Below are 27,366 nucleotides of genomic sequence, written 5' to 3'. Positions count from 1 at the left end.
TCGTTGCTAGGACCGAGAGTGTGGTCACAATTCCTGGTACAAATACCAACGTGTCATTGTACGGAGAGAGGGTGTGGCCGAGATACCTGTTACCAATACCCAATGTGTCATTGTACACGTCATGATAGGTAACGTATAAAACCTAGCATGTCATTGTATGGACCGACAGCATGGTCTCGATACCTGGTATAGGAAGCCAACCAGTAAACACAACAGGTTATAGGACAGTGTGTGAGTGAGTGAGTATGGTTTTACGCCGCTTTTTAGCAATATTCCAGCAATATTACGGCGGGGGACCCCAGAAATGCCAACAGGTTATAGGACAGTGTGAATCAATAGTAAGGAACGAAAGAGTGTTCGATACCTGCTACGAAAACGCAACACATTGTAAGATCCCTATGTCACCAATAGAAATTACAAGAAACTCGACCTAATCCGTCTCCAGACAAACAGAAAAGGCCTAAAAACTCATGACTATACACTGTTAAACCGAGAGTCATCAGAAGATGACAAACACGTTTCTGTGGAAAAATATCGAACGGTTTGTGAGTTATGCTCTGGAAAGGATATGATAACGGACGGACGGACAGACAGACACACAAGGTGTTGACTATATCCCTCCAACCCACATCATATGCCGGATGATATGAATTCATGAACATCTATTTTATTCATGTTGTTTTAGTTGATCGTCATGGTTGGACATCATTTTTGTAAACCCTCCAATGAATGTCAAATGATTGCTTTCTTAGTATCGATGACATGACCTAATAATGTTAAGAACTGTTTTGCCGAACTTAGACCAGCATAATTGTAGACATTGACTGGACGTGAATATTACTGATATTCACTCACAACAACATCAACGCATGCGGCAGCGACTAATACAACGGTGACAGACATTAACGGCAGTTGCGCTTCCAACCCACTCTGGCTAAAACCGCCACGTTGTGTGATGTCACGGTAATGTCACGGCAATGCCACGGCGATGTCACGGCGATGTCACAGTGAGTTGAAACAGACGTGGCAGATCATCATCCCTGCTGATAATAATCTGTAATTATGGATTCATCCCGGGCAGACGACATACACAACAAGCTCGGAAATGGTGATGTCCATCGATAGATAAGGATTGACCCAACCAAACAGCGTCAAAATTCAGTCAGAATCTGAAAAATCGTTTAACGTAATAACCTTGTGTCAATTCTTTACCGAATCATATCTGTGTTTCACGTCAAGTGTTCCCCTTTACATATACTTAAACTTGTGAGAAGTGTGTAACTCGATTTGATCCTTCGGTAAACCTTGTCACCTTACCGCGAGTCTTCGACAACACGAAAACAAGATCAACACAACCTGTTATTATTAGATCGTCAGGCCAGTTGACGGCTTGGGACCCAAGAATGGGTTTCACGCATTATAGTCAAATTTGAAATCAAACTTGATATTGAGTAGAAAGCGAATGCCTGTACTACAATACTACCCATAACCCGGTAATTGTTCGAGCTGATTTTACATCCTGCAAGAGAAACTTCCAGTGAAGATGAAGAAGAATCAAGCGAAACGGAGGCACCACTTGATGTCTAAATAAGTTGTAAGATAGACGATATCATTTATCAGCAATTTTACTTGTCAGCTGATTCTGTTTTGTCAGTTGCGTCAAAATATGAACGTGGTGGAAAGTTCACTAGGGTGTGTAGGACCACGCAACTATTAAAGAGTAACGTGTAGCAGCTGTGGATGACTGAATTTCATTACCATCATGCGAAGAGATCCTTTAAGTTAACATAGGGGTTGTAAAGATGTGACAACCATTTGCACTGATACTGGCAAGCCAGGGGCGGTGCACTGACAACAACAGATGGTTAAAAACATGGTGGAAGTTGATCCAATGTTACTGGCAAGCTCTGGTCCTGTGGTAAGAGCCGTTCCAAACCTCCCAGACGTGTTCCAAAGGGGAGAGTTCGGAGAAAAACCAGCCTTCCATGGCATTACAGTAATGATATGCTGCACCAGGAAGTCTGTTACAATACATGCCACGTGTGGGCATACATATTCCTACTGCAACCAAACGTTATACCTGGTAGATCATGGTCTCCTGGTAGCGTACGCCATTCAAATCGACTCCGATCCGTTGCGTTCTCCCGCGAGTTATGATACTACCAATTATCATTTCTCTACCAACACCAAACAGAGGACTTTGAGTAGTGTGTCTCAAGTGTTTCCAGAACGTTTTCCAGGGCGCCTGTGGACCCTTGCACGATCGCCAGAGCTGTCCACATGAAACCAGGACTCCTCTCTAAAAAGCTGTTCAAGTGATGTCCTTTGAACCTCAGATGCTGTCCTCACCAAGGCTAGGCATGCCAGATGGTGTCATGGAAGATGAGCTCGGCGTTTCGCTGGTACACGGAGACGGATGTTGTTCTCCCTCAACCGGATGCGCACGGTTAATTTTCTGATAATGTAATTGCTTACATCCGATGATGCACCAACCGAATATGGTGGTCTTGTTCATGTGTCGTCAAACGTGACGACCGGCCTGTGGCTAGTCATGAGTGTTGTACTGCTGTAGATAGAGTTTCTAATGAGATAATATTGTGTTCCTAGGAATGCGTACACGTTGATTTCAAGCAAGACACGACATTGCATGCTTCGGTCTTATTTACGGGTTAGTGTATTTATGGCCTCTTGACAGACACACAATCTTTGTGAGCTGTTCACATTGCGGTTTGTTGGTTTATTGTTTATTGCACTCAGCAAGATTTCAGCTATATGGCGGCGGTTTGTAAATAATTTAGTCTGAACCAAACAATCCAGTGAGCAACAACATGAGCATCTGTCTACGCAGTTGGGTTACAATGACGTGTCAAACAAGTCAGCGACCCTGACCACCCGATCGCCTCTGACAAGCATTGGTTGCTGAAGGCCAATTCTAACCGGATCTTCACGGGTTTCACATTGTGCATATCATGCTCCAAACAAACATGCAAACATCCAAATTATACAGCCTGCGTGAATATGCACGTTTAAGATGTGAATGACGACTTTAAAGTGGAGGAGTTTTCTTCGTAAACAGAAATGATAGATGCATTATATATTTTCCGAATAAATTTGTTCATTTAACTATATATAAAGCACAGTTACTTTCTTTTATGTAGAATATAGTCAACCGTCAATAAGTCTAAATAACTTTCAGTCAGTAACTCAATTATACAGATAGGATTCCGTAGATTATTTGCTTTGAATATGTCAGCTTCAGATTTGCTGTCCTGCCGACCCCCTGTGACTCTGGCAGATGACGACCTATGGTCGTACATAGAGACTGTTGTGAAAGGACTATCCTCCCTCTGTGCATAATTCTGTATATCTATTTCAGTGAACTCTAAACCCTAATTTATCGAATTATCGCATTTCTATGTACTCTCCTATGGAGGAATAAAAGTGTATATATGCTTGTTGAATGGACTAAGATAAGAGAATCTGGAGGATTGGCGTAACAAATTCTGTATAACGTACACAGTTCTTTCTGTTAGCGTATAATGGGGTAGGAATCGTGTCTTACAAAATATACCAGCTTTAGAAGTAGAATTGAAGAACCCAGCTCAATCATTCCTACTATATACTGACAGTACACCTTCTCGTCTATCACTTAATTCTACTGAGCACCCATCCAAAACAGCACGTGCGTGTTTGAGGACAGGGCGTACATTTCTTGGAAAATACATACTTCTGTTTACTCACAGAAGAATGTTCAGATTTTGATTGTATTACAACTTGAACCTGACTTGTCAGTGATTATTGAACATCAAAAGTATGTAATGCATGGGATAAACAGAGACCATCGTTGGATATCAACTCATTCTCTGTTATAGTAAACGTGGATGAATAGACATTTTTAATTATGCAAAGAAATGGTGAAATGACATAATGATTCATTCATTCTCCCGACAGGTCATTCTAAACATTACAGTTTGAAAGTATTGAGCAGCATCAACCACGGACATAAAATCAAAATGTTCCTTAAAATACATACGTATGAAGAGGACGATCGATAAGTAACTCTTACTGATCTATACGAATCAAGTTTAGTCACTCTTGATAACAGCTTGAACGATACAGAACATTTGACGAATACTCATGGCGTTTATTTGTTTCTTCTAAAAATATTATAATTATATCATGTAATTAATTAGGAGATAAACTTACTGTGCTGAAAAACCAGAGGTATATAACGCAATTATGATACATGTAGGTCTAAATTTGATTTAAAACCGAGCGCGTAGTGTGAAATTTATGTTTATCTCCATTCTACCATATCCGCGTTAGTAAGAGTAAAACAAAATACATACAGTGTTGGCAAATCAGAGGTATATAACGTGATTATATACCTCTGAATGACTTTGATTAAACAATCACAATCCAGTATTTACTGAAGTCATTGTAGAATGTCTGTTGAATGGTTTGTATGTGTAGGATAAAACACGACTCCGAGGTTTTGGTTGAGATTGTAAAACCTCAGTGTCAGGAAATCCCTCGGGGCGCTAAAGCGCCCTCGGGATTTCCTTCCACTGAGGTTTTACAATCTCAACCAAAACCTCGGAGTCGTGTTTTATCTAACTTATAAACCGTCTAAGACAACACTTAATTTCAATTTGTGCATGTACTGAGTAGAAGAACATTGATGGAACAGCCCGCAAATGATGGAACAGCCGGTGTCAACTGGGATGCGACTGGCAGCCAACACCTTGCCCCGCACGCGCAATGCTCGTGCTCTGCACGCGCTACCCGTGTCCTGCACGTGCGCTGCCCGCAGTACCTGTCGTGTGAGAAACACATGGTTCATACTGACAAACAATCTCATTCCTCACAGCGATCCTTCGTAGCGTAGTGGATAAAACCGCCAAGCTAGAGAGCGATGGGTTGTGGGTTCGAAACCAGTTATCGCCAAAGAATATTGGAAGTTTTCAATAATTAGAAATTTTACGATCAGTCATCAGGGTATGAGGTTTTACAACGACCATTGTAAAACTTCGTACCTCGTATGAGGTATTACAACGGTCATTGTAAAACCTCCTGCGAGGTATTACAATGATCATTGTAAAACCTCTACCGAGGTTATTCCATAATGCGAAGCAACTGCAAGAACAATAGACAACATTGGCCATAGGTTTATAAATGATATTACTTCATCAGGAACGGTGAAATAAATCAAGGACAGTCCATTTTAGCAAACATGGGCCAAGCTGGCCAATCGTCATCTTCATGAAATAGTCACGCGACCCATCGACAATCACGCCAGACGTTGAATGAAGACAAAACATCGATATTACAGTTTCACGACCTGATAATCAAAACATGTGTGAATCACTATATATAGATCAGCAATTGTGTATCGAAAAGCTGGAAATGGTATTTAATTCAAAGTCGAAAGTAAACCTTTCTCACCTTTAAAATGACGATGTGTGAGGATCGTGTCCCAATTCAATGGTCGTCATGTTGATTTGTTTATATATACACACGTTGTTGACAATTATCTTGATGATCCCAACTTGCCATGTGCCTCAACACACCTGTCGACCTGCTTTGAGAGAGTCATTTCAAACCTGTACGAATTGTCGTCTGCGGGGAACAGGTTTCCGTCGCGCGCTGGAGAAGCACGTGAATCTCGTTCTTTGCAGGCTGTGTGGCGAGTTGGGTTCAGTTGCACCTGCGAGTGTTGATGGTTCCGTCAGAACTTACAGTTGATTGGTTATATACCTAATATGTCAACATATTGACGGGGGTCGTAAAAATAAAGTAGATTCTTGATAAATATAATACTACTGAATGCATAATGCCTTTTAGAAAATGGTCAGATGCAGCATATGTTGTAATGTTTCATAACACTTTGTGAATACACGAAGACCTTGGTCTAGACTACCAGTTTTGTTAGACTTCCATTTTTGTGGAAGCCATGGTGGCTGTGTGGTTAGATCGCTGACTTTGTGTGCTGTCGATTAGGGGCCTCGAATATGAGGGTTCGAATCCCGGTATTAGAATAGAAAAGGTATTAGAATCTGTAATTTAGAAATCCAAGGCTTCGCGCATAAACATGGCAAATGTCTTGTAACTGTGACCCGTGAATATCCGGGCTAGAATTGGTCTTCAGCAACCCATTCTTGTCGTAAGAGGCGACTGACGAGATCGGGTTGTCAGGCTCGCTGACTTGGTTGACACGTCATCGTATCCGAAATGAGTAGATCGATGCTCGTGTTGTTGATCACTGGATTGTCTGGTCCAGACTCGATTACTTACAGACCACCGCCATATAGCTGGAATACTGCTGAGTGCGACTAAACTCACTCACTCACTCTTGTAACTGTGGGTTCGAATCCCGGTCCTCCCCGATTATGTTTCGATGTTTGTCAGCACTACTTCTGCGTTCGAGGGTTTATGGAAGTGACACGCGTGTACGTCAAGCTGAAGGGGCGGTAGGGTAGCCTAATGGTTCAAGCGTCCGCTTGTTACAGTGAAGAACCAGATTCGATTTCCCACATGGGTACAATGTGTGAAGCCCATTTCTGGTGTCCCCCCGGCGTGATATTTCTGGAATACTGCTAAAAGCGGCGTAAAACCACATTCACTCACTCATCAAGCTGACATTCTGTTGTATAATTGGGATACTGTTGAAAGAGGTGTTAGACACACTCACTCACTCACTCACTCTTGTCATTATGTTTTTGTACGATCTTGTTGCAAGCCTATAGCACGATGCCGCTTGCTTGCTGTAATGGCGAGTGTAGATGAATAGCAGATATTTCTTATAAATATGGAAACCGTTTTGTCGCTATACTTTTTATAGAAAAAAATATGCATAAACTGCGTCTTATTTTACTTGTCTTTAGCATAATGTTTTGCCATGCTATAAATCAACACTTGGTCGCTCGTTCGTATATGCAGTTGGCAGCTTCGTCATGCGACTTGGGCCTCCTATCACAAAGCACTAAGGTGATCGTAAGTCACTGAGGTAACCTTAGTGCAATGTTAAGGAATGGGAGTTAAGGTTAACCTTAGTAAAGGTTGCTTCGTGAGAGGAGCCGCAGCTTACTCCGGAAACTTCACATTCAGACCGGTTACCGCGACCATATTGATGTATATTACGAGGTATGTTAAAATACGAAGCTATGATCCGTTCGAGCGTTTATCCCAAGAGATGACCGTTAATCCGGAGAGACGGTTAATCTGCGCAGTCACACTCCACATGTCTCAATGATGCATGGTACCTATATTATAAGTTAAACTCTGAGTTTTGGTGATGGATTGACTGGCATTGCACGTGGATACAAGAGGATTTTAGCAGGATATATGATTTGCTGATCTCAGCAGTTCTCAATAATCTGGTTAATCTCTGCAGTTCTCAATATTCTGGTTGATCTCAGCAGTTCTCAATAATCTGGTTGATCTCTGCAGTTCTCAATATTCTGGTTGATCTCAGCAGTTCTCAATAATCTGGTTGATCTCAGCAGTTCTCAATAATCTGGTTGATCTCAGCAGTTCTCAATAATCTGGTTGATCTCAGCAGTTCTCAATAATCTGGTTGATCTCAGCAGTTCTCAATATTCTGGTTGATCTCAGCAGTTCTCAATAATCTGGTTGATCTCAGCAGTTCTCAATAATCTGGTTAATCTCAGCAGTTCTCAATAATCTGGAAATATTTTCTTCTCAGTTATAGATATATAAATGTGCAATACTTAAGAAAGGATATTATATTAATCATTTCAAGTTTTTCCAATCAGCATGTTTGTAATTAACACATGTTAATGGTCTTAAACTTACAAATCTTGCAAAATTCTGTTACACGATAAGAGATTGTCGGTACAATAAAACTAAACGGGAATCACCAAAACGCGATTTTCAGAAAGTGGGATGGTTTTTACCCCAAGAGACGAGGAAGAGTTCAGATTAACATGTTGAACACTGACATCAAGGGCACGGTACACACCGAACGTTAAAAAGCAAGCCCCGGGAACAGCATAAGTTTGAGAAATAATCCTTTTAGTTTCATCAAAACTCCATCTTTCAACTGTCGCTTGTCCCTGTCCGATATCAATTTGAAGACATTATTCTAACCGAGTTACAAATTGAGGAAAATTATGGTCAGCGAATGTCAAGACACGTTGTCGAATGTGTTTTCTGACTCTTTACTATCAAATTAATAATCAACGTTACGTTATCCCTACGAGGGGCCACGGAAAAGATACCCGGATGTACATAAGGATCACCCCAATGAAGACGGGAGCATAAAGTTTGACATGCGCAAAAACCGAACAGGAATTCAAAACATAGCAGAGACTAATCAATTCTCGGAGACTATTTTCCTAAAGGCAGCTGCAGTTCAAATATCTATTTATCAACACGTTCACTGCCCGCTTCAATATCATTCCAGTTTTTTGTAGTAATCTCTGATCATATGGTCGTCAATTTAAGACTTTCTGCCATCTCGAAAAGTATTAACGCGTGGTTGTCTTGATTTCCAGCGGTAAGGATCGAAGGGAGCGAAAAGAAAAAGAGATTGATCGCCGCGGACAGCGAAACGTGTAAAAAATCAAATCAGCGACATCGGGAAATTTGGAAAAGATTAAAATCTTTGAGCGACTCTGACTCGAGAAGTCTTCTCAAACGTTTAGCCGCCATTAGTGGTCATTGATTATGGAGTCAATTAAGACGGAGGGAAATGTCTTCGCCAGCTGTTGGTAGAATTATGTCGATCAAAGCTTGGAGATCCAATATCTTTCTGTGTCTCATTGAACGTGCCAAACGATCGACTGCCGGGTATTGACCACTCTGCCTCCTCGTCCGTTTCACGACCGCTCCGCCGCTCAGGACAGTTTGATTGTCGCGCGGAAAGTAGCACGGATAATGCCCCCATGTGTGCAATGCGTTCTTTAAATTGATTGGTTATAAAGTTACGTAATTTCTATAATAAAGACTTGTGTCTTTTTTCATCTTCTTCAGATGAACTACCAATTTCTCGAAATGATGTAAAAGCTCACAAAAACACATCTGCTCGAGTTGGAGTTTAAAAGAATAAATTACAACAATCTATTTCCTTTCACGAGCCTCTGTTTCAAAGAGTTGGAAATGCGCTTAGCTGGAGGAACCAAATGTCGTCGTTTTGTAATATCATCAAATATTTAATTTGTTATAGCAGAAATTGGGATTAAATTCAATAAAATGTTCAAATTGATTTATGAAAAAGATATCGTTTCGCAAAAATTATTACGATCGCTATTGATGAGGGTTGTTACAAAAATGAAGACTATCTGCAGGAATACGGATTCGTTTACAAGGACGTGACGGCGTATAGGTCAAGGAACAGTGCAGTCGACGTAAGCGCAGTAAATGGTTGTTTTCGCGGGTTTAAATCTTATTCGATAGAAGATTCATAGGAAATGGGTACTGGGTGGTTACAATGGATGAACACGGAGTGGTTGCATTTGTGACCACCAGGACGCCACGTTACTTTTGGCATTCGATGAGTGAGTAAGCTTTCACGCCGCCTATAACAATATTCCAGCAATAATACGACGGGGGTCACCAGAAATGGGTTTTATACACTGTACCCGCGTGGGGAATCGAACCGGGTCTTCGGCGTGACGAGCGAACGCGTGACGAACGCGTTGCATGGCAACTTTTGTATAATTGCTTGCTACTGTCGGATAAATTTTACGTATGACATGGTTTTGTATGAAACTCGGTGTTGTTTTTTTTAAATGAGCAATTATCATCATAAAATCAACATGGATTCCAATCATTTTGTCGTCTTTATGAGTCAAAGGATCATATATATGGGTCTGAAAAACTCATGTTTTTCCATCTAGAAGTTTTATGTACGTGTTGAAGACCTATCATTGCAAAAATACAGGGGGTGCTTAATTAAGTTGTTTGTGTATGCTATGAATGGTAAATCATAATGTCCAGTGTATTTCAGATTTCACGTGTTATTGACCAAGTTTCTCGCCTGTTCGTTCACCCGAAGTCCCTGCACGGAAGTTTTAAACTGTGCATAACAATGATATTCACCGATCGCTTCACGTTGTACTTCTTGCAAGCAAAAAACAAAAACAGGTCAGTTTGGCTGTACATCTTTGTAGATATCCTTTGTTATGATTGACAGCTTCTCAGTCTTCGATTCTCCGATAGGCATGTCTTCGCCTCGCACAGCGAGATTAGCGCTAAACACAAGTAAAACCTGTCGGAATTGTAGTCCATCACTGGCAAATTTGTATTCCGCGAAGAAACAACCGATCCATATTTCGATGCTTTCAAAGTTGGAGTTTTGTTTCCCTTTAAGTAACCGTAAAGCTTAAATCTACTCTACTCTCGCGCATATTGCATGTGTTTATGTGACATAGGCGACCCTCGGACAAACCCATTAAACCAAATATCGAAAATAAATAAATTTCAAAGATTTTTGTGTTAATAAATTCAATAATGATGATCTTATAATTCAATAAACCTCATGCCGGGAAAACGCATTATCCAGCAAAATCTCAGAACGTCAACGCAGTGGTATCCTGTGCCAAAAAAGATGTTTTCCTCTGAACTAGTCGTAACGATTAGACAACACAGGCGGCGTCTGATGTAAGAGCGACTATAAAGGCTAAATTGAAAGAACAGGTAATATCCGATCCATGGGTGATCCCTGTGGTCTGACAGAGGAGCGGAGTGTTTGATGGGAGTCTGAGAGAGCGAGACAAACACGTCCCAAGTGGGATGGGAATTAGTGGCCACGAACCAGGCGGCGAAGAGTCTCGCCGCTACTTGACAGTGCGGGTTTGATATCAATATGGCATATTTCAGAGAGTAAGCGAAATGAAGATGGCAAAAGCGTTTATCAGAAATTAAAGACAGTTTTGGATTTACTCCACTGCATTTTAATCGGGAGTTTCCGTAACCATTTTTCCGGAAATAATTCATTTGTCACTCGAAAAAGTTGTAATTTGTATTTATTGAACGAATCCCTATGCACACGCGACCGATGCTCGGATACAAATGAGTAGTTTCTGTATGCTTCGTAGTACATATACTTCGGTCTCGTCCGGAAACGTCCCGAGAAATCAGAAATATGGTCATCTGTATTATGTGCAACATTACAGAGTCCCTATCTGAAATTTAATCGATACTAATCATAGACTGATTCGCTGCAGATCGATTAATTGTGACTCAAGCGCATTCTCCCCAGTGCTCGCTGAGAGTGACTATGCGTACTGTAGCTTTGTAGAAGTTTGTAAAGCGAAGGCAACAGACGAAGGTCGTAGGCCGTAGACGCTTGAAACGAATGCAGTAAACTTACGCTTTTATAAAATTTAGCAATGGTGTAACCGCATAATTCTGCAAGCACCTGATCCAATGTTTTTTTTTAATAAACGTTTTATAAATTGTTAGCTATATCAATTTGAAAAGATTCACCTGTTCATGCTGCCTCGTTTTCAGAATGGGTCGAACTGCACATTGCTTCATTTTCAGGAGGGGTCGAACTGCACATTGCCTCATTTTAAGGAAGGGGCGACCTGTACATTGCCTCATTTTAAGGAAGGGGCGAACTTCATGTTGCCTTGGTTTCAGGAAGGGGCGAACTTCATGTTGCCTTGGTTTCAAGAAGTGGCGAACATCATGTTGCCTTGGTTTCAGGAAGGGGCAAACTTCATGTTGCAATTGCTTTGGTTTCAGTACCAGGCGAACTTCATTTTGTCTTTAATTTGGAAAGACGGAGAACTGCATAATATTATTATTTTGTTTTGGAAAGGCGCGAACGGCCTTCAGTCTTGAGGTTGGAAAAGTTCGAGTGGCGAGGACATCAACTAAAAGTCCTGTTATCTTGCAGGTTCGACGCCAAGCGTGTGATTATACGGGAAGGTCACGTGCCGATGATGTTTTACTTCATCCTGTCTGGTTCAGGTGAGTGACCGTCTTTATATTTGTATGTGTGTGTGCGTGCGTGAGTACAGGTGTGTGGTGTATTATACACAGTTCCGTGTCTGAGGCCCCACTTAACATGCGAAGTGTCTGAAAAGAATTCACAAATGCAATCCACACCTTTCGCTGTACAGAGTTGCGCCCCTTGGACGTTCCCAGAAACCTGTGATTGTGTTCGCCCCGACTTTATTAATACTAGGTTTGTCAGTGCCGGATACGCAACAGAGACCAAGACCCGCTGTGGTGGAGGACTGGGCTCCGAATGTGTATGTTATCAGTTATCATTACCTGACGAGACCACAACTAGCTCGAATCTAGAATCCACGAATGAACAAAGTCATTGAAATAGGAGTCACGTGGTTAACGCCGTATTCTCCAATACTCCCGCTACATTGCGTCGTCCTGCACGTATCCAACTTCATGGTTGTCATAAGCAGCAATAAACTAAACAGTCGTTGGCCATGGGTCCCACTTTGTGACCATCCAATCCACATTCCACACTAGCTGATGTACATACTGAGTCGCTCTCACAACCAACTGATTTTTGCATGGACAATGTTAAAGTCAGTGAGTGAGTATGGTTTTACGCCGCTTTAGCAGTATTTCGCCGTGATATTGCTGGAATAATGCTAAAGGCGGAGCAAAACCATACTCACTCACAAACTGCTGAATCCTGTCATGTTAATCTGGTTGCTGTCTCTCAGTGGTCGTTACGGTCATGGACTTGGAGTCGAATCAGGAACGGACTGTCCTGTTCCTTGGTCGGGGGGACAGTTTCGGGGACGACGCCATCATCAACAAATGTCACCGGTGCGCCACCGTCATCTCCAAGGAGGTCATCGAGCTGCTGGTGCTCACTGATGAGGTACATGATCTTAATAGACGTCGTAGGGATGTTGCCCACTTTGTATGGTGGCCCTTACCAGCCACCATAACTTTGGCTTTAGACAGATATGTTACAGATCGTTCGTTACTTTAGATATATGCGCACTTCGAAGTCTTCAGCCAGAGCGACAATAATGATAACTGAAATCAATAACAATTTGAAAAAGTACGTATGTATTGCATTTCTTCTTCTTCTCCTTATTAGGGGCGGTGGGGTAGCCTAGTGGTTAAGGCGTTCACTCGTCACGGCGAAGACCCGGGGTTCGATTCCCCACACAATGTGTGAAGCACATTTCTGGTGTCACTTTTCGTGATCTTGCTGGAATATTGCTGAATATTGCGGCGTAAAACTAAACTCACTCACTTACTCTTCTCCTTATTAATGTTATGCCTGGAATCTATTTTTCATCACACTGATGTTTTATGCTGTATATTTTTTATATTTCATTCCATTTATTCTATTGTATTATTTGAAAAAGATAGCAATTGTTCTTCTGTAGGCTTTCTAAATTCAGATGTTTTTATATAATATATCATGTAAGGGAATTAATTTTATGATAGATACAATTTGATTATAACCACGTTCCACGTGCAATGACTTCAAACAGACAATTTGCATACGGTTGCGATAATTAGATCAAATCAGTTCGCAGGATACCCGAATGCTGACAGATTTCCTGCAAATATTGTGACGCAACAAGGATGGCGGTTCTTGCAAATGGCGATGGCACATAATTGCTATTGTGTTCTGACGTCACAAATATGCTTTATGACATCATAATCATTTTCGTACAAAGTCTGCACTGGCCTGAACGCATCTTTTGTTCGCAGGACTTTGTAAATATCTTCATGTCGGGCGGTCTGTCCAATCTTACCGAGGTATTCCTGAAGTGAGTATCATTTTGATGCTTGAAGACATTCCACTATCCTCTTTTACAATTTCATATACTAATGTTACTGTTTTATCAATCTCTCAGTCGGATATTCGAGAAATCCACGGCTTTGTTTTGTGTATTACCAGGTTAAATACCAATCTTCGCCTTTATTTCGTTAGCTAGGTTTAGATACTCCAAAATTGATATGGTCCTGGTGCTGAAGTTAATTTTACCTTCCTTTAAAAAATATAAAGGAGAAAAAACAAAGAATTAAAAATATATAGATAACATAAAACACACACACACAAACTTTACCTCCCATGCTGATTTTATCATACGTTTGATTTGCAATTGAAGATATCTTCAGCTGGAGATTGTATATAGAAAAGAGATATATTCTGTACTGGCGCTTAGTCGGCATGAGGTTTAAAATTTATTTAATGTTTAATTTTAAGAGTGAAAACAAAATTAAAAAAGATAAGCATAATTTACAGCTACAGGTTGATACCTTAGACATTCGTTCTTGGGGATCAGGGGGTGCTTCTGATGCCTGGGATAATTCAAAACAGGAATTACGCTATCACTTTGGTCAGTGTAGTGCTAACGAATATTTAAAAACAAAATACCTTTTGGGAATATACAACTCGACTTAGATGGACTCACGTGCCGCCCTCAAGAGTACAATATTTGGACACTTCTTATCCCCACCTGAAGTTTTTGAAAGGCGTTTAGAAGTTGGACGAACATGAATACATTCACCCGATGAAGGAGCAAGAATTAGCTCTGAAACGTCGTGTAAAGAATAAATATGATGTTGTTATCCTTAAAACGTGTCATGTATTTTACCCCACCGTCAATACTCGTAGTTGGTGTTAACATCATACTAATTTAAAGAACAATTAAAATATTAAGATTTCACCAAATAATCCATTTTCTTTACAAAACCAGAGACTTAGCCCAAAACACAATCAAAACAGTTCTTTTAATTTTCTATTGCATTAGTACAACTCGCCATGCCTTTCTTGCCCGCAAGTTAGCCTGTCTAAACAGAAAATACACAATTAAGAGTATACGATCGTTTCAGAATAATGCAATGTCGTATTTTTCATGTTAATGAAAGAATTCCATCTGTCAAGAAAGAATATTCTAAAGTATATGAAGTTTCTTAAAACAATCTTTTAAAAAATGCAAATCTTAAACTGTCTTTACTGCTGATATTATTTGAAAAAACATAGTTTGCTTAGTCATTCAACATTCAACCCCCAACAAAGGCTTAGTTCTGAAAGCATTAAAGGGACATTTTCGCATTCTAGGATTCCATACCTGTGTTTCGTATAGTTCTCATGCCCTGTCATTTCAATATCCTTCTGTTATTAAGGGGTATATCTTGCCTAGACGGATGGCCGAAAGAACGTCTCCATGACAGTCCCAAGAAAGCAATCCTCAACTATTTCAAGTGAGTAATGCTGTTATGTAAATGTTGAAGAACATTTTTGTATCGCTGCAGTTAGTTAACATTCCATCGCCAGTCCACCTTTAGATAATTGGTTTGGTATGTTGTTGTGGTTGTTTGTTTTTTTTGTTTTTGTTTTTTTGTTATATGACGGTGGTCTGTGAGTGAGTGAGTTTAGTTTTACGCCGCACTCAACAATATTCCAGCTATATGGCGGCGGTCTGTAAATAATCGAGTCTTGACCAGACAATCCAGTGATCAACAGCATGAGCATCGATGTGCGCAAATGGGAACCGATGACATGTGTCAACCAAGTCAACGAGCCTGACCACCCGATCCCGTTAGTCGCCTCTTACGACAAACATAGTCGCCTCTTACGACAAGCATGGGTTACCGAAGACCAATTCTAACCCGGGACCTTCACGGGTGACGGTGGTCTGTAAATAATTGAGTCAGGACCAGACAAACCAGGGGTTGACATCACGAGCATCGATCTTCACAACTGGGATATGACGATATGCATCAACCAAGACCTGACCACCCGATCCCGATTCTTGCCCCTAACGACGAGCATGGGTTGGTGAAGACCAATTCTAACCCGGATCTTTAACGGGTGTTTCATGCTGTTATAACAGTCATGCTGTAATAACAGAGTTAACGCTTCGCTCGTTACCCCACATGTCCGGGTTCGATTCCCTACATGTGTACGATATGTGAATCCCATTTCTGGTGTTCATCGCGTTGATACTACTGCCACATTGCTAACAGCGGCGTAAAACCATACTCATTCGCAGCTGGCCATATTTGTAAATGTCTTGACTTGGTGTGCGAAATAGTTTCCAAAGTTTGCTAGTCAGACGAGCTAGCTATGTCTGAAAGTTACTAGCCCACAAAATAGTTCACTAGCCCGAAATTTAAATGTAGAAACTAAGCAAAAGATTCCAAAAAATAGATGGGAATAAGATATAGTCGGCATGACATGCGTTGCATCATTAAGCTCCCAATATGATGAACATCAGGCCACAATCTTGCATGGTTTAAAAGTGTATTGTAACTTAATACGTCGGAGAGAGTGGTATAATTCCAATATGACCACATGAAAATTTACTAGCCAGTCGGACCAGTGACTGTGGAGATTTACTGACCCGTCTGGATTTTTTACTAGCCACGGGCTAACGGCCAGTGGCTATTTCGCACACTGGTCTTGACTCGCTAGTGTACTGAAAACTAGGGATGGGTATTGCAGAGAATTTTCATATTGCGATATATTGCGATGCGAAAGCATGTATTGCTATATGTATTGCAATATATTGCATGAAGTATTTTTAAACAAAAAACTACTTATAATCGAGTTAATTCTTGATTTATAGAGCAAAAACACAACAAAATCACTAGGCTTGATTAAGCTTTAATAACAACTTTTAATCATGATAAAATCAAAATATGAATAATATTTGGCACAAATGAAACAAGGACATATCCGAACATTTCCGAGTGTTACGAAGTTTTCCGAATGCAAGTCCAAATACCGGTTTTCGATCAGCGTATCGCAATACGTATCGCTTTCATGTCTGAACCGGTAAATACCGGTAAACCGGTTATATTGCGCAGCCCTACTGAAAACATTATTTATTTTCATTAATCTTATTACCTGAATGTTTATGTGGATTTTAATTGTACTTTTACTGTGTCAGCTGTAAAACGGCAAGTTTGCTTTGTATAAGTTAAACATACTTGCAAGCACAAACTTCATGCACCGCACGAGCAATGCATTGTTATACTCTTGGATGATGCAGGGCAAAGAACTTCTTACTCCAGTTTCATCAGAAGCGGAAGCGCTTCCCGACGAGCACCCTCCATGACACACGAGTCATTTAGAGGGTCAAGTTTTGGAGAGTTTGGGTATCAGTCACGGTTCGATTCCACACATGAGTACAGCGGGTGAAGACACTTCTAAAATAGATTTAAAACACCCACACACTCATTTGTGCTTTCGAAAACGAATACGTTGTTGTTTGTTTCAGGAGAGGAACTGTAATCGTGAAGGACAGTAAAGACAGTGAATGGATCATCATTGTGAAGTCGGTAAGTACAGCTACTCTGGAAGGTGTCGCCGCTGTTGAAGGTTTCAGTGTGGTCTACACCTTGTCAGATACAATGCAGTTTCTAATGCTCACTCACTCACTCACCCAAAGATCAGGGTTAGAATCGATCTTCAGCAACCCATACCTGTCGTTAGAGGCGAGTAATGGGATCGGATGGTCAGGCTCGCTGACTTGGTTGATGCATGTCATCGTACCAAAATTGCATAGATCCATGCTCATAATATCGATCAGTGGATTGTCTGGTCGAACATATTCCTAAATGCGGGGTTATGAAAAAACAAACCCCACGTACTTCCCATAATTTCACTCAGCCTCTTGCATGCACTTCCTTATCTCATTCACTCTTCCATTTTCTCATTCCTTCACTCGTCCCTTCACTCCATCCCCGCGTGGTGTTGTAGGGAAGCTGCAACCTGCTAAAAAAGCTGCGGAAGGTGAACCCACGGAAAAGGATCACAGCCACCATCGAGGACTGGCGGGAGAAGAGTAGGTGATTATTCCCCTTGAATTTAGATAATCATATCACAGAGCAACCAGAGTCACGTACAGTCACTGGGCGCCTTTGTGTCCAGCACCGAGAGTACCCACTTTGTCAAAAAGGAGTGGACAGCCTCGATGACCAACCTCCGGACTTTGATAATGCTTCCAGTCACCAGATTGTCTGACATTTTAGCAAGTACATGCCAGGTATAAGGTTTGCTGAAATATTGCCGACACTGGCGATAGGCAGCACCGTGTGACTCATCTGACGGCGATGGGAATGTGGACATTGAGTGGAAAGATGGCTAGAATTCATGTCGAATAATATGAGTCGAATCCCATATATGCCAGACTGTCACAACACATATCACCAGTGTATGAAATGAGCCAAAATCCAGCCAGACATCAGGGCTGGTAACTTCAAAATGTTACCAACCCAAAATGGATTTAACCAGACTAAATATGGTGAATTTACTCAAGATGTATGGAACATCTAATTTTTTTACCAGACCATCGGGCTGGCTAGCTGTATATTTAGACCGTCCGTCAGAAATCTAGACCGTCTCGGGCTGTCGGACGGGCCTATTTCATACACTGATATCACTGCACATTCCCCGGATAGACTCCCCTACACATGCACATACATGAATGCACACTATCTGTATTATTGCTGTCGGACATGAAAAAGGTTTAAAACGTAAGCATACCATGAATGAAGCATCCATGTTAAACTCCGACATGATATCTCTGTGGGCAAGACTATAAACGCGGTATTATCCTGGACTAGTTCAAGAGCGCGCACGCACGCACACACGTACATGCACATCCCTATGTAGGTTCAATAATGACCTGTTGTCACATATCCCCAGTGTCGTGCGTGCACATACCCTTCCCAGTACATCTAAACCACTCTGCACTTTAGGGGTGACAGACCTGCGCAGTGAGGCCTATCTCAGCCACGAGGAGAGGCTACAGATCTCCTACCAGCAGCAAATCCAACACCTGCAGCAGATCAATCAGCGCATGCGCTTCAACGCACTTCCGGAGATAAACGTTGCCTCCAGCGAAGAGTACAAGGAGATGAAGAAACTATACGCGAATGTAAGACTGACAGTCGTTTAATGACGAACCAGTATACACACATACTATTAGTTGTATCTCACGTGACCTGAGCTGACGTCATGGCCTGCTTGTCCAGTATTGGACCGATGAAGCTGAAACCTCACTAGCCAGTTCCTTAGGAATGATGAGACGTTTGTTCATTGGGTTGAAAACCAATTTTCAAATATTTATGGTCATTACTCAGTCATGTATACTCAAAATGGTACGAGCGAACACTTAAACCACTGGGCTATTCCACCGCCCCCAGCGCTGACAGGAACGTCGGTTAGGTATATGGCGGCGGGGTAGCCTAGTGGTTAAAGCGTTAGGTCGTCACGCCTAACACCCAGGTTCGATTCCCCGTTTGGGTACCATATGTGAAGCCCCTTTCAGGTGTTCCCCACCGTGATATTTAATGGGATATTGCCAAAAGTGGCGTAAAACCATACTCACTCACTCACAAACTGCTGAATCATGTTAATAATATGTTAATCTGTTTGCTGTCCCCTTAGTGGCCGTGGCGGTCATGGTCTTCAGAAACTCATGCTTGTCGTAAGAGGTAGGATAACGGGATCGGGTGGTCTGGCTTGCTGACTTGGTTGACATATGGCATCGTATCCAAAATGCGTAGATCGACGCTCATGATGTTGATCCCCGGATTATCTGTTCCAAACTCGATAAGGTACAGATCTTTGCCGTGGAGTTGGACTATTGCTGAGTGCGGCGTTAAACAACCAACAAACAAAATAGATATAAGATCTCGATTCAATGCTTGTTCGCTGGGATCGCATGCCCGGGCCTTCGATTAAACTTCATGTATTTGCTCAACTAACTTTGTGAATGCATGAACGCTTTCTGCTAACACTGATTACGCACATACTGTAAAGGGAAAAGCTTTACGGGGTTTGAATTTATAACCACGAACATTGAACATAATGTCTTCCAGGATCGTCTTGACGGCTTCGCTGACGAAGAGCTGACGTTCCTGACCACGGCTGACCAGGGTGTCGCGCAGCCGGACACGAGGAGCACCGCGTGGAATTCAGCTGGAGCAGAGAATATAGCGCTTCCAGGGGCTCTCAAGAAGAAGGTATAAACATTCCTGTTTGCAACACAGCATACGTTTTTAACTTGCTGACTGTGAATATCCCTCGTTTATTGAAAGTGAAGGTCAGTTTTATATACGTTTGTTAATTTCAATAAATGCCCACGGAAGCAGAAGCTGTTAAACTCTTAAGCATGAAGTTGTTAAAATTATTTGAGTACACGTCCATGAAAGTGATGACAGTTCCCACTGACCTACTTTCAATGTCATATTTTCGTTATTAGAATGCTTACCTGTTTGTGAGATCAGTTGCCACCTGATTTGGTGATTCGAAATACTATACGTACTTGCCACCTGATTTGGCGATATGGAATACTATACGTACTTGCCACCTGATTTGGTGATTCGGAATAGTATACGTACTTGCCACCTGATCTGGTGATTCGGAATACTATACGTACTTGCCTGATTTGGTGATTCGGAATACTATACGTACTTGCCACCTGATCTGGTGATTCGGAATACTATACGTACTTGCCACCTGATGATCTGGTGATTCGGAATACTATACGTACTTGCCACCTGATTTGGTGATTCGGAATACTATACGTACTTGCCACCTGATTTGGTGATTCGGAATAGAATACTACGTACTTGCCACCTGATTTGGTGATTCGGAATACTATACGTACTTGCCACCTGATCTGGTGATTCGGAATACTATACGTACTTGCCACCTGATTTGGTGATTCGGAATAGTATACGTACTTGCCACCTGATTTGGCGATACGGAATACTATACGTACTTGCCACCTAATTCGTTGATTCGGAATAGTATACGTACTTGCCGCATGCTTTCGGTGAGTTTGAGGAATTCAGGAAACAGGAGGGATAGGGTTTCATTTTGTGCCAATGCAAACGGTTTTTTTATGTTCTTTTTTTTCTGAAGTGAGGTAAATCTATTGTTATTTGAAATATTCAGTCTTAGCAATCGTTGACAAAAGAAAACTGTATGCATATCATTTATATCATGGAAGAGAATCAATCACAACCCTTTAACTTAAATTCACGCCTTCATCGACACTTTGCAGTGGTGGGGGGCAGCCTAGTGGTTAAACCGTTCGGTCGTCACGCCGAAGACTCGGTTCGATTCCCCACACGGGTACAATGTGTGAAGCCCATTTCTGGTTTCCTCCGCCGTGAGATTGCTGGAATATTGCTAAAAGCAGCGTAAAATCCAATTCACTCACTCACTTTGCAAGGTGGGTTTTTACCCTGAGTTTACCCAGCAGCTACAATCTTGTTTGAATAACCTGTGTAAGGGATTGACATGAAGAATGGTTATCTGGTGACAGTGTAAGTAAGCATGGCCATGCGTGGTGATTTCCTTGTCTATATCTCAAGGACAATAAAAATATCTGTAAGGTAGTGTAGATAAATGTTGATCACATGATCATTAACGTAGAAGGCTTTAAACAGAGGTTATTAAAGATACACTGGAGGAAACTATACTCACCGAAATATATTCCGCTTTGGATATTTAATATTTTACATATTGCATCATTCATAGCAGTAAGTATCCATGTGATGCCTTATTTGGAGTTGGACACAGCTTTGTTTGAGCTACGGCGTACAAACATTATTTTCTGGAGTTCGAGACAAATATCGATCTATTTGGGGGACACAATACAATTTTTGGAACATCAAGCATGTTCAGTGTAAGGATTTGATTTTTAGTAAAACCTGAGGGCATTGGTTCTCAAGCATTTTCAGGAACAGACAGATTTTGTGATATTGAACACAAAAACTGATGATAACAATACAAGCGCAGTGAAGTCATTCAACACAGCACAAGCCCCGCCCCTCCTGTACCGGAAACACGTGTCTGTAAGTGGGCGTGGCCTATTTTTCAGTTTATTCAAACACAAACACAAACGTTTGAGGCTCTAGCCAACCAAATGTCATTCAATTCATTGCGATGTATTTATAAAGCTAAAGCTCAGACTATTTCAGCCATTAATGCTTCAAATGAATCGGATCATTACAGTATCATGGACTATGTCTACAGCTTTTAACAACGAATGTTAATACGTGTGGCGTAGGTGGGGGTGGGGATGTCCTGTAATCGGGCCTGCCAGATATCTGTAACCTATATGTATACAACTAGGCTAAAACTAAAGCCTGGCGGAAATGAGCACACTGAACTATAATTTGTCTTCATCACCAAAAAAGATCACGAGTGTCATTCTGATACCAATAATGTCCCCCGCTTCACTTTCTTCACGAAATTTAATCACAAATGAGACACTCTAAGCTGGCGTTGTTTGTCCACCAATCACAGCCTGGCCTTCATTACAACTTGATGCGGGCAATTGTTTTGATATTTACCCAAGCCGTCACCAAATTCCTCTCAAATGTCACTGGTTTCGACAAAGACATTAATATACATCATACCCTAGTTCCAAACTACCATTAATTGCGCCAGTACTTCCCTCGGCCGGCTGACCTGTATTTTCACATGAGAATTTCTACGACAATTGGCCTATCGCCTTTCAACCGCACGTGCAGCAGGATACCACAAACACAGACTGCCAACTTGCTATGGCTTTAATGTCGCGAGCTGCATAAAAGTAGACAGCCTATACTTGCAGTCATAAAAAATAACAAATTGCATGTTAAGACCGTTCCCGCTTGTCTGTTATCCTGGCCACCTAGGGCGGTGTGCTATGACCGAGTTCGTTGGGAATAAATGAAGTTTTATGATCAATATTTGCAGCTATTAACTAATATTGGGCTATTATTGAAAAAAAATAGCTACTGATCGATATTATTCTTTTGATCGACTATACGTCTTTAGTTCCATATTACGTCAATACAATATCTAAAGATCAATATTTAAATGAAAAGATCATTAATATTGTTATTGATCAGTAATTATAGAGCCTCCGGTTAATGTAATATTATTGATCGATATGATAATACAACTGTCGGTGAATAATACGGTTATATATAGGTCAAGGCATAGATGAAATCATAGCTACACCTATAGAACAATATTACACTCTTCCAGCAAAATATGAAATCATAGCTACATCTGTAGATCAATATTACACTCTTAAGAAAACATGAAAGCATAGCTACACGTATAAATCAATATTACACACTTCCAGCAAAATATGAAATCATAGCTACATCTATAAATCAATATTACACACTTTAAGGAAAGATGAAATCATAGCTACACCAACAGATCAATATTAGATTTAGATACAACGATTCCGTTTAAAAGTTATACAATTCCTAAACATGCCTTGCGGTTGTTTACATCTAAACACATTTTTCTGTGTATGATATACGTTATTATTACAATAATGTTTCCGTCTATATTTTTCAGACGTCCGTGGCTTCCAAATCAAAACCTAACTCCAGAGGTTGGTGCAATTTCAAAACAAACGTGTGAAATTAATTAAGTTCCAAATGCTTAACGCAGTGATATTGAACAGCTTGTCGGATTATCGGTCGATCCGTCGCCACGTTCAGTGCAAGCTCGGCACAGTGCTTGCAGTTATCATTATCGGCAACTACGGTGGGTCGATGATGTAAGGAGTTTAATCTGATTGCCCCAGTCTTGGAATTATGAAACAAACGATCGCCTGGGATCTCTGTACTGTAAACACGCAACGTGCGTGTATTGGGGACACAACATTAACGCTTGTTGAAGGGGGACAGGCTAGTTGGGGGGAGAGGTACATGGAGGCCATGGAGACAGACACGGGGCGGTGGTGTAGCTTCGTGGTCAAAACATTGGCTCGTGCTACCGAAGACCCGGGTTCGATTCCCCACATGGGTACAAGCCTATTTCTCGTGTCCCCCGCCGTGATATTGCTGAAATATTGCTAAAAGCGGCGTAAAACCAGATTCACTCTTAACTGACATGACTCTCACTTCAGTTGATATAAGTTGAGCTTATGAAAAAACACAGGATAATATAATGATATAAATTTGAATTTAAAATGCGTCAGATTCCATTCACCAAGTGAAATACATTATTTTTAGATTGGCAGAGCATTGTCAATTGATCAGTGTGCACTCGTTGTTCATCTCCCTGGGGAGTATACTGCCCACGCTACATGTGTGGCTACAGTCGTCCAATACTGAAATATTGCTGAACACGCATTCGAACAATAAACAAACTGCTTCAGACATTTTGACTCCAAGACATTCACGATTCTTTAGCACTCTTCAGTTGTTCATACGTCGTCCATACGCACCTGTTCATTTCTCTCTATAGCAGGTAAAAGGGACCGAGGTGACCAGAGAGCGCGGACAGCCCAGCCCCGCGTTCAGCGACAGTCTTCAGTCACTTTCCCCGATGCACATGACTTAAAGGTGATTAGAACTGCTTGCTTCACGAACGTATCGTGGTCACATAGAAACACTACGGTTGTAGCTTTACATAAAACCATATAAGAGACATGGTTATTGAAGGCCAGAGGTATAGCGTCCAGTTTTAGTATTCAAATATGACACATATCGCCATTGTAATCTTCGCCAGCATCATCGTCAACATCATCATTATCATCCATCATCATAGCCGTCATCATCATCGTCACAACCACCGCCATATCATCATCGTAGCCGTCGTCATCGTCATCATCCATCACCATCACCATCATCATCATCATCATCATCACCGTTCAGGGGCGCATGGCACCATCTCCGTGGTCCAGTGGATGACTGCGTCATTCCAAAAATCACCTGTCATTACCGTAATGTTATAAACCGGACCAGTACAAGCAGTCACACAGACACACGCACGCACACACACGCACACGCATGTTGCCAGAGTGAACTGCTATTGAAAACTCAATTCATCTTATCTCTATCGTTAAACGTGCAGCTGACTCGTGTATGGCCAGCGCAGTACGTTCCGTTCCTGTACCCACGTATGTCCTGTCTGTTCCAGGGACGGGCCAGCTCAGCAGGGGACGCGTACGTGTTCATCAACGTCCAGACGCTCACCAAGGGGTCTGTGTTTGTGAGTAGACGTAGAGCTGCTGTCGCCAACACTCCCGGCAAGGCACTTCATGCTTTGTATTGTAGATTAGTAAATGGCGAAATGAGACTCAATACAAATCTGTGTTAGTAGAGGAATACAAGTGTGTTTTTTCCATACATGTTTTTCATATGTTGTGACTCTTGGGTAATAATTTAATGACGTCACTACTACGGTGCTCGGGATCTAACTACACTGGGCGTTGTTAGGGGCCTAACCACTTGCTACTTCAGAAGCAGCTGGGTACTTACTGTTGTAGACCTATAATTTTTCGAAATCAGATTACATTCTATTGACAACACGGTTAACTTTCTTGTAAATCTTCTGTAGGCGTGGCAATAGTGCCAGCGCTTAATGATTATCATGTTTCTTATAATGTTTTTCTTAATATACTACTCACAAAACTAAGGATCACAAAAAATTCACAACTTTACTTAAACGTAGATTTATAATTGAAATTGTATCCATTTAAAACTGGATAAATAATAATATGGTAATCCCTCTTTAGGCAAACAGTCACTTTAAGCTAACTTTATGCACTTGATACACGAGTAACCATAAAAATGGTTTTCATGGCACCAATCAACCATTTTACAAATCATGGAACGAGTCACTGACAAATAAACAACACACGTGAATTGCAGGTATGGAATCAGCAAGATGCAAAGACATACTGAAACCTAGGATCCATGCTTACAATAAGCTTAGGTATATAAACCAAATTTGACCCCATATAATAGTTTCTGTTGAATCCATGAATCGATCCTTAGCAAAGTATGAATAGTATACTTGTGTGTGCGTGGACACGTTAAAGGCACGGACACATACGCACACACAGACACACACTCACAGACACACAGAGTCTGTCGCCTGATGTTGAACCTGAATAAGTCTAAGGAACAAAGGTTTAATTACCTTAATGGTAAAAGTGTAACAGCTCGTCTCACCAAAGACTCCCGTGTTTACTGCCTGTCGATGCTGAACGCCGTAAAACCGCACTCACTCACAGGTACAATAACCTCCCGTTTCAGGGTATTTCAGACCTCTTCTACAAGGACCAGCCTAACTTCGCCCTGACCAGCAATGGCGTGGAGTGCCTGTTGATCAACAAGAAGTTCTTCCTTGAAAATGCTTCAAACGGGTTCATGGTTAAGCTCAGGGACCAGGTAAGGCCTGGCTTAATCCCCATCTTTTAAACATATTTTATTGTTCAAAAGACAAAGGGATTGGGCACAAGTGCACCATTTATGGTCGCCATCTCCAATAACTAAATATCTGCATTCCGTGTTGGTCACTGTAGACAAAAATGTATTATAACTGCTTTAACGGTGATACTTTACATGCAATAATATGGGCGCATCATCCAGGGTAAAAATGATCTCCGCACAATTGCTGGTCATCTTAAGATGTGAGTGAGAGATGAGAGGCAAGAGTTAGCTACCCTCATACACCTAGGAAAAAGAACCCAGGCCCCGATTTCTCAAAACAAACTTAAGTTTGGACTTAGGAAGAATCTTAGTTTCTTTATGAATACCGCCACAGGCCCCGATTTCTCAAAACAAACTTAAGTCTGAGTTTTGACTTAAGTTAGAGCTTTTACTCAAATTTGAGAAATCGCAGGAAAATGCATTTCCCAGAATGAACTGAAATCGATATTAAACTCAAACTTAGGGACCGTTCATAATTGATGGCTAGGGGTGGTGGTGATGACCTTTATGGAGAAGCATGTACAATGTGAATGACAAACACCCCCCCCCCCTAAATTTTATGTACAAAATAAGTGACCCCCTAGCAAGTCATGTACAAAATCAATTACCCCCCCCTTCCCATAATTTCTAAGCATAATTTTAAACATTTTTATGTACAAAATTGCTGACACCCCCACCCCACCCCTCCCTTGTACGTGTGTACAAAATTGCTGACCCCTAGCTCCTCAGAACAAAATGGTGACACCCCTCCCCACCCTAAAATCATCATATCAACCCTCCATCCCGCACCCCTAGCCATCAATTATGAACAGTCCCTTAGTAGAAAATTTGAGTTTGGCGGATAGATTACTTAAGTTGTTTGGGCTTTTTTGTTTTAAAAATGCAGTTGAGGTAAAAATTCAGCTGTTTCAAATTCTCAAACTCAGTTTCAGTAAAGACTTAAGTTTGTTTGGAGAAATCGGGGCCAGGAGATTCACCAACTCCCTGGGCCAGAATATAGTGGAAAGGCCCATAGAGTTGTAGTACCCCGTAGTAGTTTCCAGAACTCTGTCTAAATATAGCATATCACCGCGTGATGGGACTGGAAAATCGTACAATTCAATCTTATGCATAAACCAGTTATTGTGGGAACCTTCCTATTGCAGACACTGCCTTACCCAAGCGAGGAAGATTTACAGCGCCATCTAGAGGAGCGCGTGA

General features: G+C 41.4%; 1 protein-coding gene across 1 annotated transcript in view; it reads left to right on the top strand.

The window, feature by feature from the left end:
* LOC124277515 (cyclic nucleotide-binding domain-containing protein 2-like) overlaps positions 1 to 27,366 on the top strand; it is a 37,539-nt gene that overhangs the window by 10,015 nt on the left and 158 nt on the right. The window contains exons 6-18 of the mRNA XM_046713225.1: positions 11,867 to 11,940; positions 12,663 to 12,823; positions 13,675 to 13,733; positions 15,097 to 15,174; positions 17,196 to 17,256; positions 17,678 to 17,762; positions 18,679 to 18,857; positions 19,804 to 19,947; positions 23,297 to 23,333; positions 24,194 to 24,291; positions 24,869 to 24,940; positions 25,990 to 26,124; positions 27,312 to 27,366. The exon at positions 27,312 to 27,366 is cut by the window's right edge and continues 158 nt beyond it. Coding sequence (XP_046569181.1) covers positions 11,867 to 11,940; positions 12,663 to 12,823; positions 13,675 to 13,733; positions 15,097 to 15,174; positions 17,196 to 17,256; positions 17,678 to 17,762; positions 18,679 to 18,857; positions 19,804 to 19,947; positions 23,297 to 23,333; positions 24,194 to 24,291; positions 24,869 to 24,940; positions 25,990 to 26,124; positions 27,312 to 27,366 — 1,238 coding nt within the window. The remainder of the gene's footprint in view (positions 1 to 11,866; positions 11,941 to 12,662; positions 12,824 to 13,674; positions 13,734 to 15,096; positions 15,175 to 17,195; positions 17,257 to 17,677; positions 17,763 to 18,678; positions 18,858 to 19,803; positions 19,948 to 23,296; positions 23,334 to 24,193; positions 24,292 to 24,868; positions 24,941 to 25,989; positions 26,125 to 27,311) is intronic.

This window comes from Haliotis rubra, unplaced genomic scaffold (assembly GCF_003918875.1).
Source record: "Haliotis rubra isolate DU_JTF1 unplaced genomic scaffold, ASM391887v1 Scf222, whole genome shotgun sequence".
Taxonomy (NCBI): Eukaryota; Metazoa; Mollusca; class Gastropoda; order Lepetellida; family Haliotidae; genus Haliotis; species Haliotis rubra.
The sequence above is the reverse complement of the archived record's forward strand: the minus strand, read 5'-3'. Positions and strand labels throughout refer to the sequence as shown.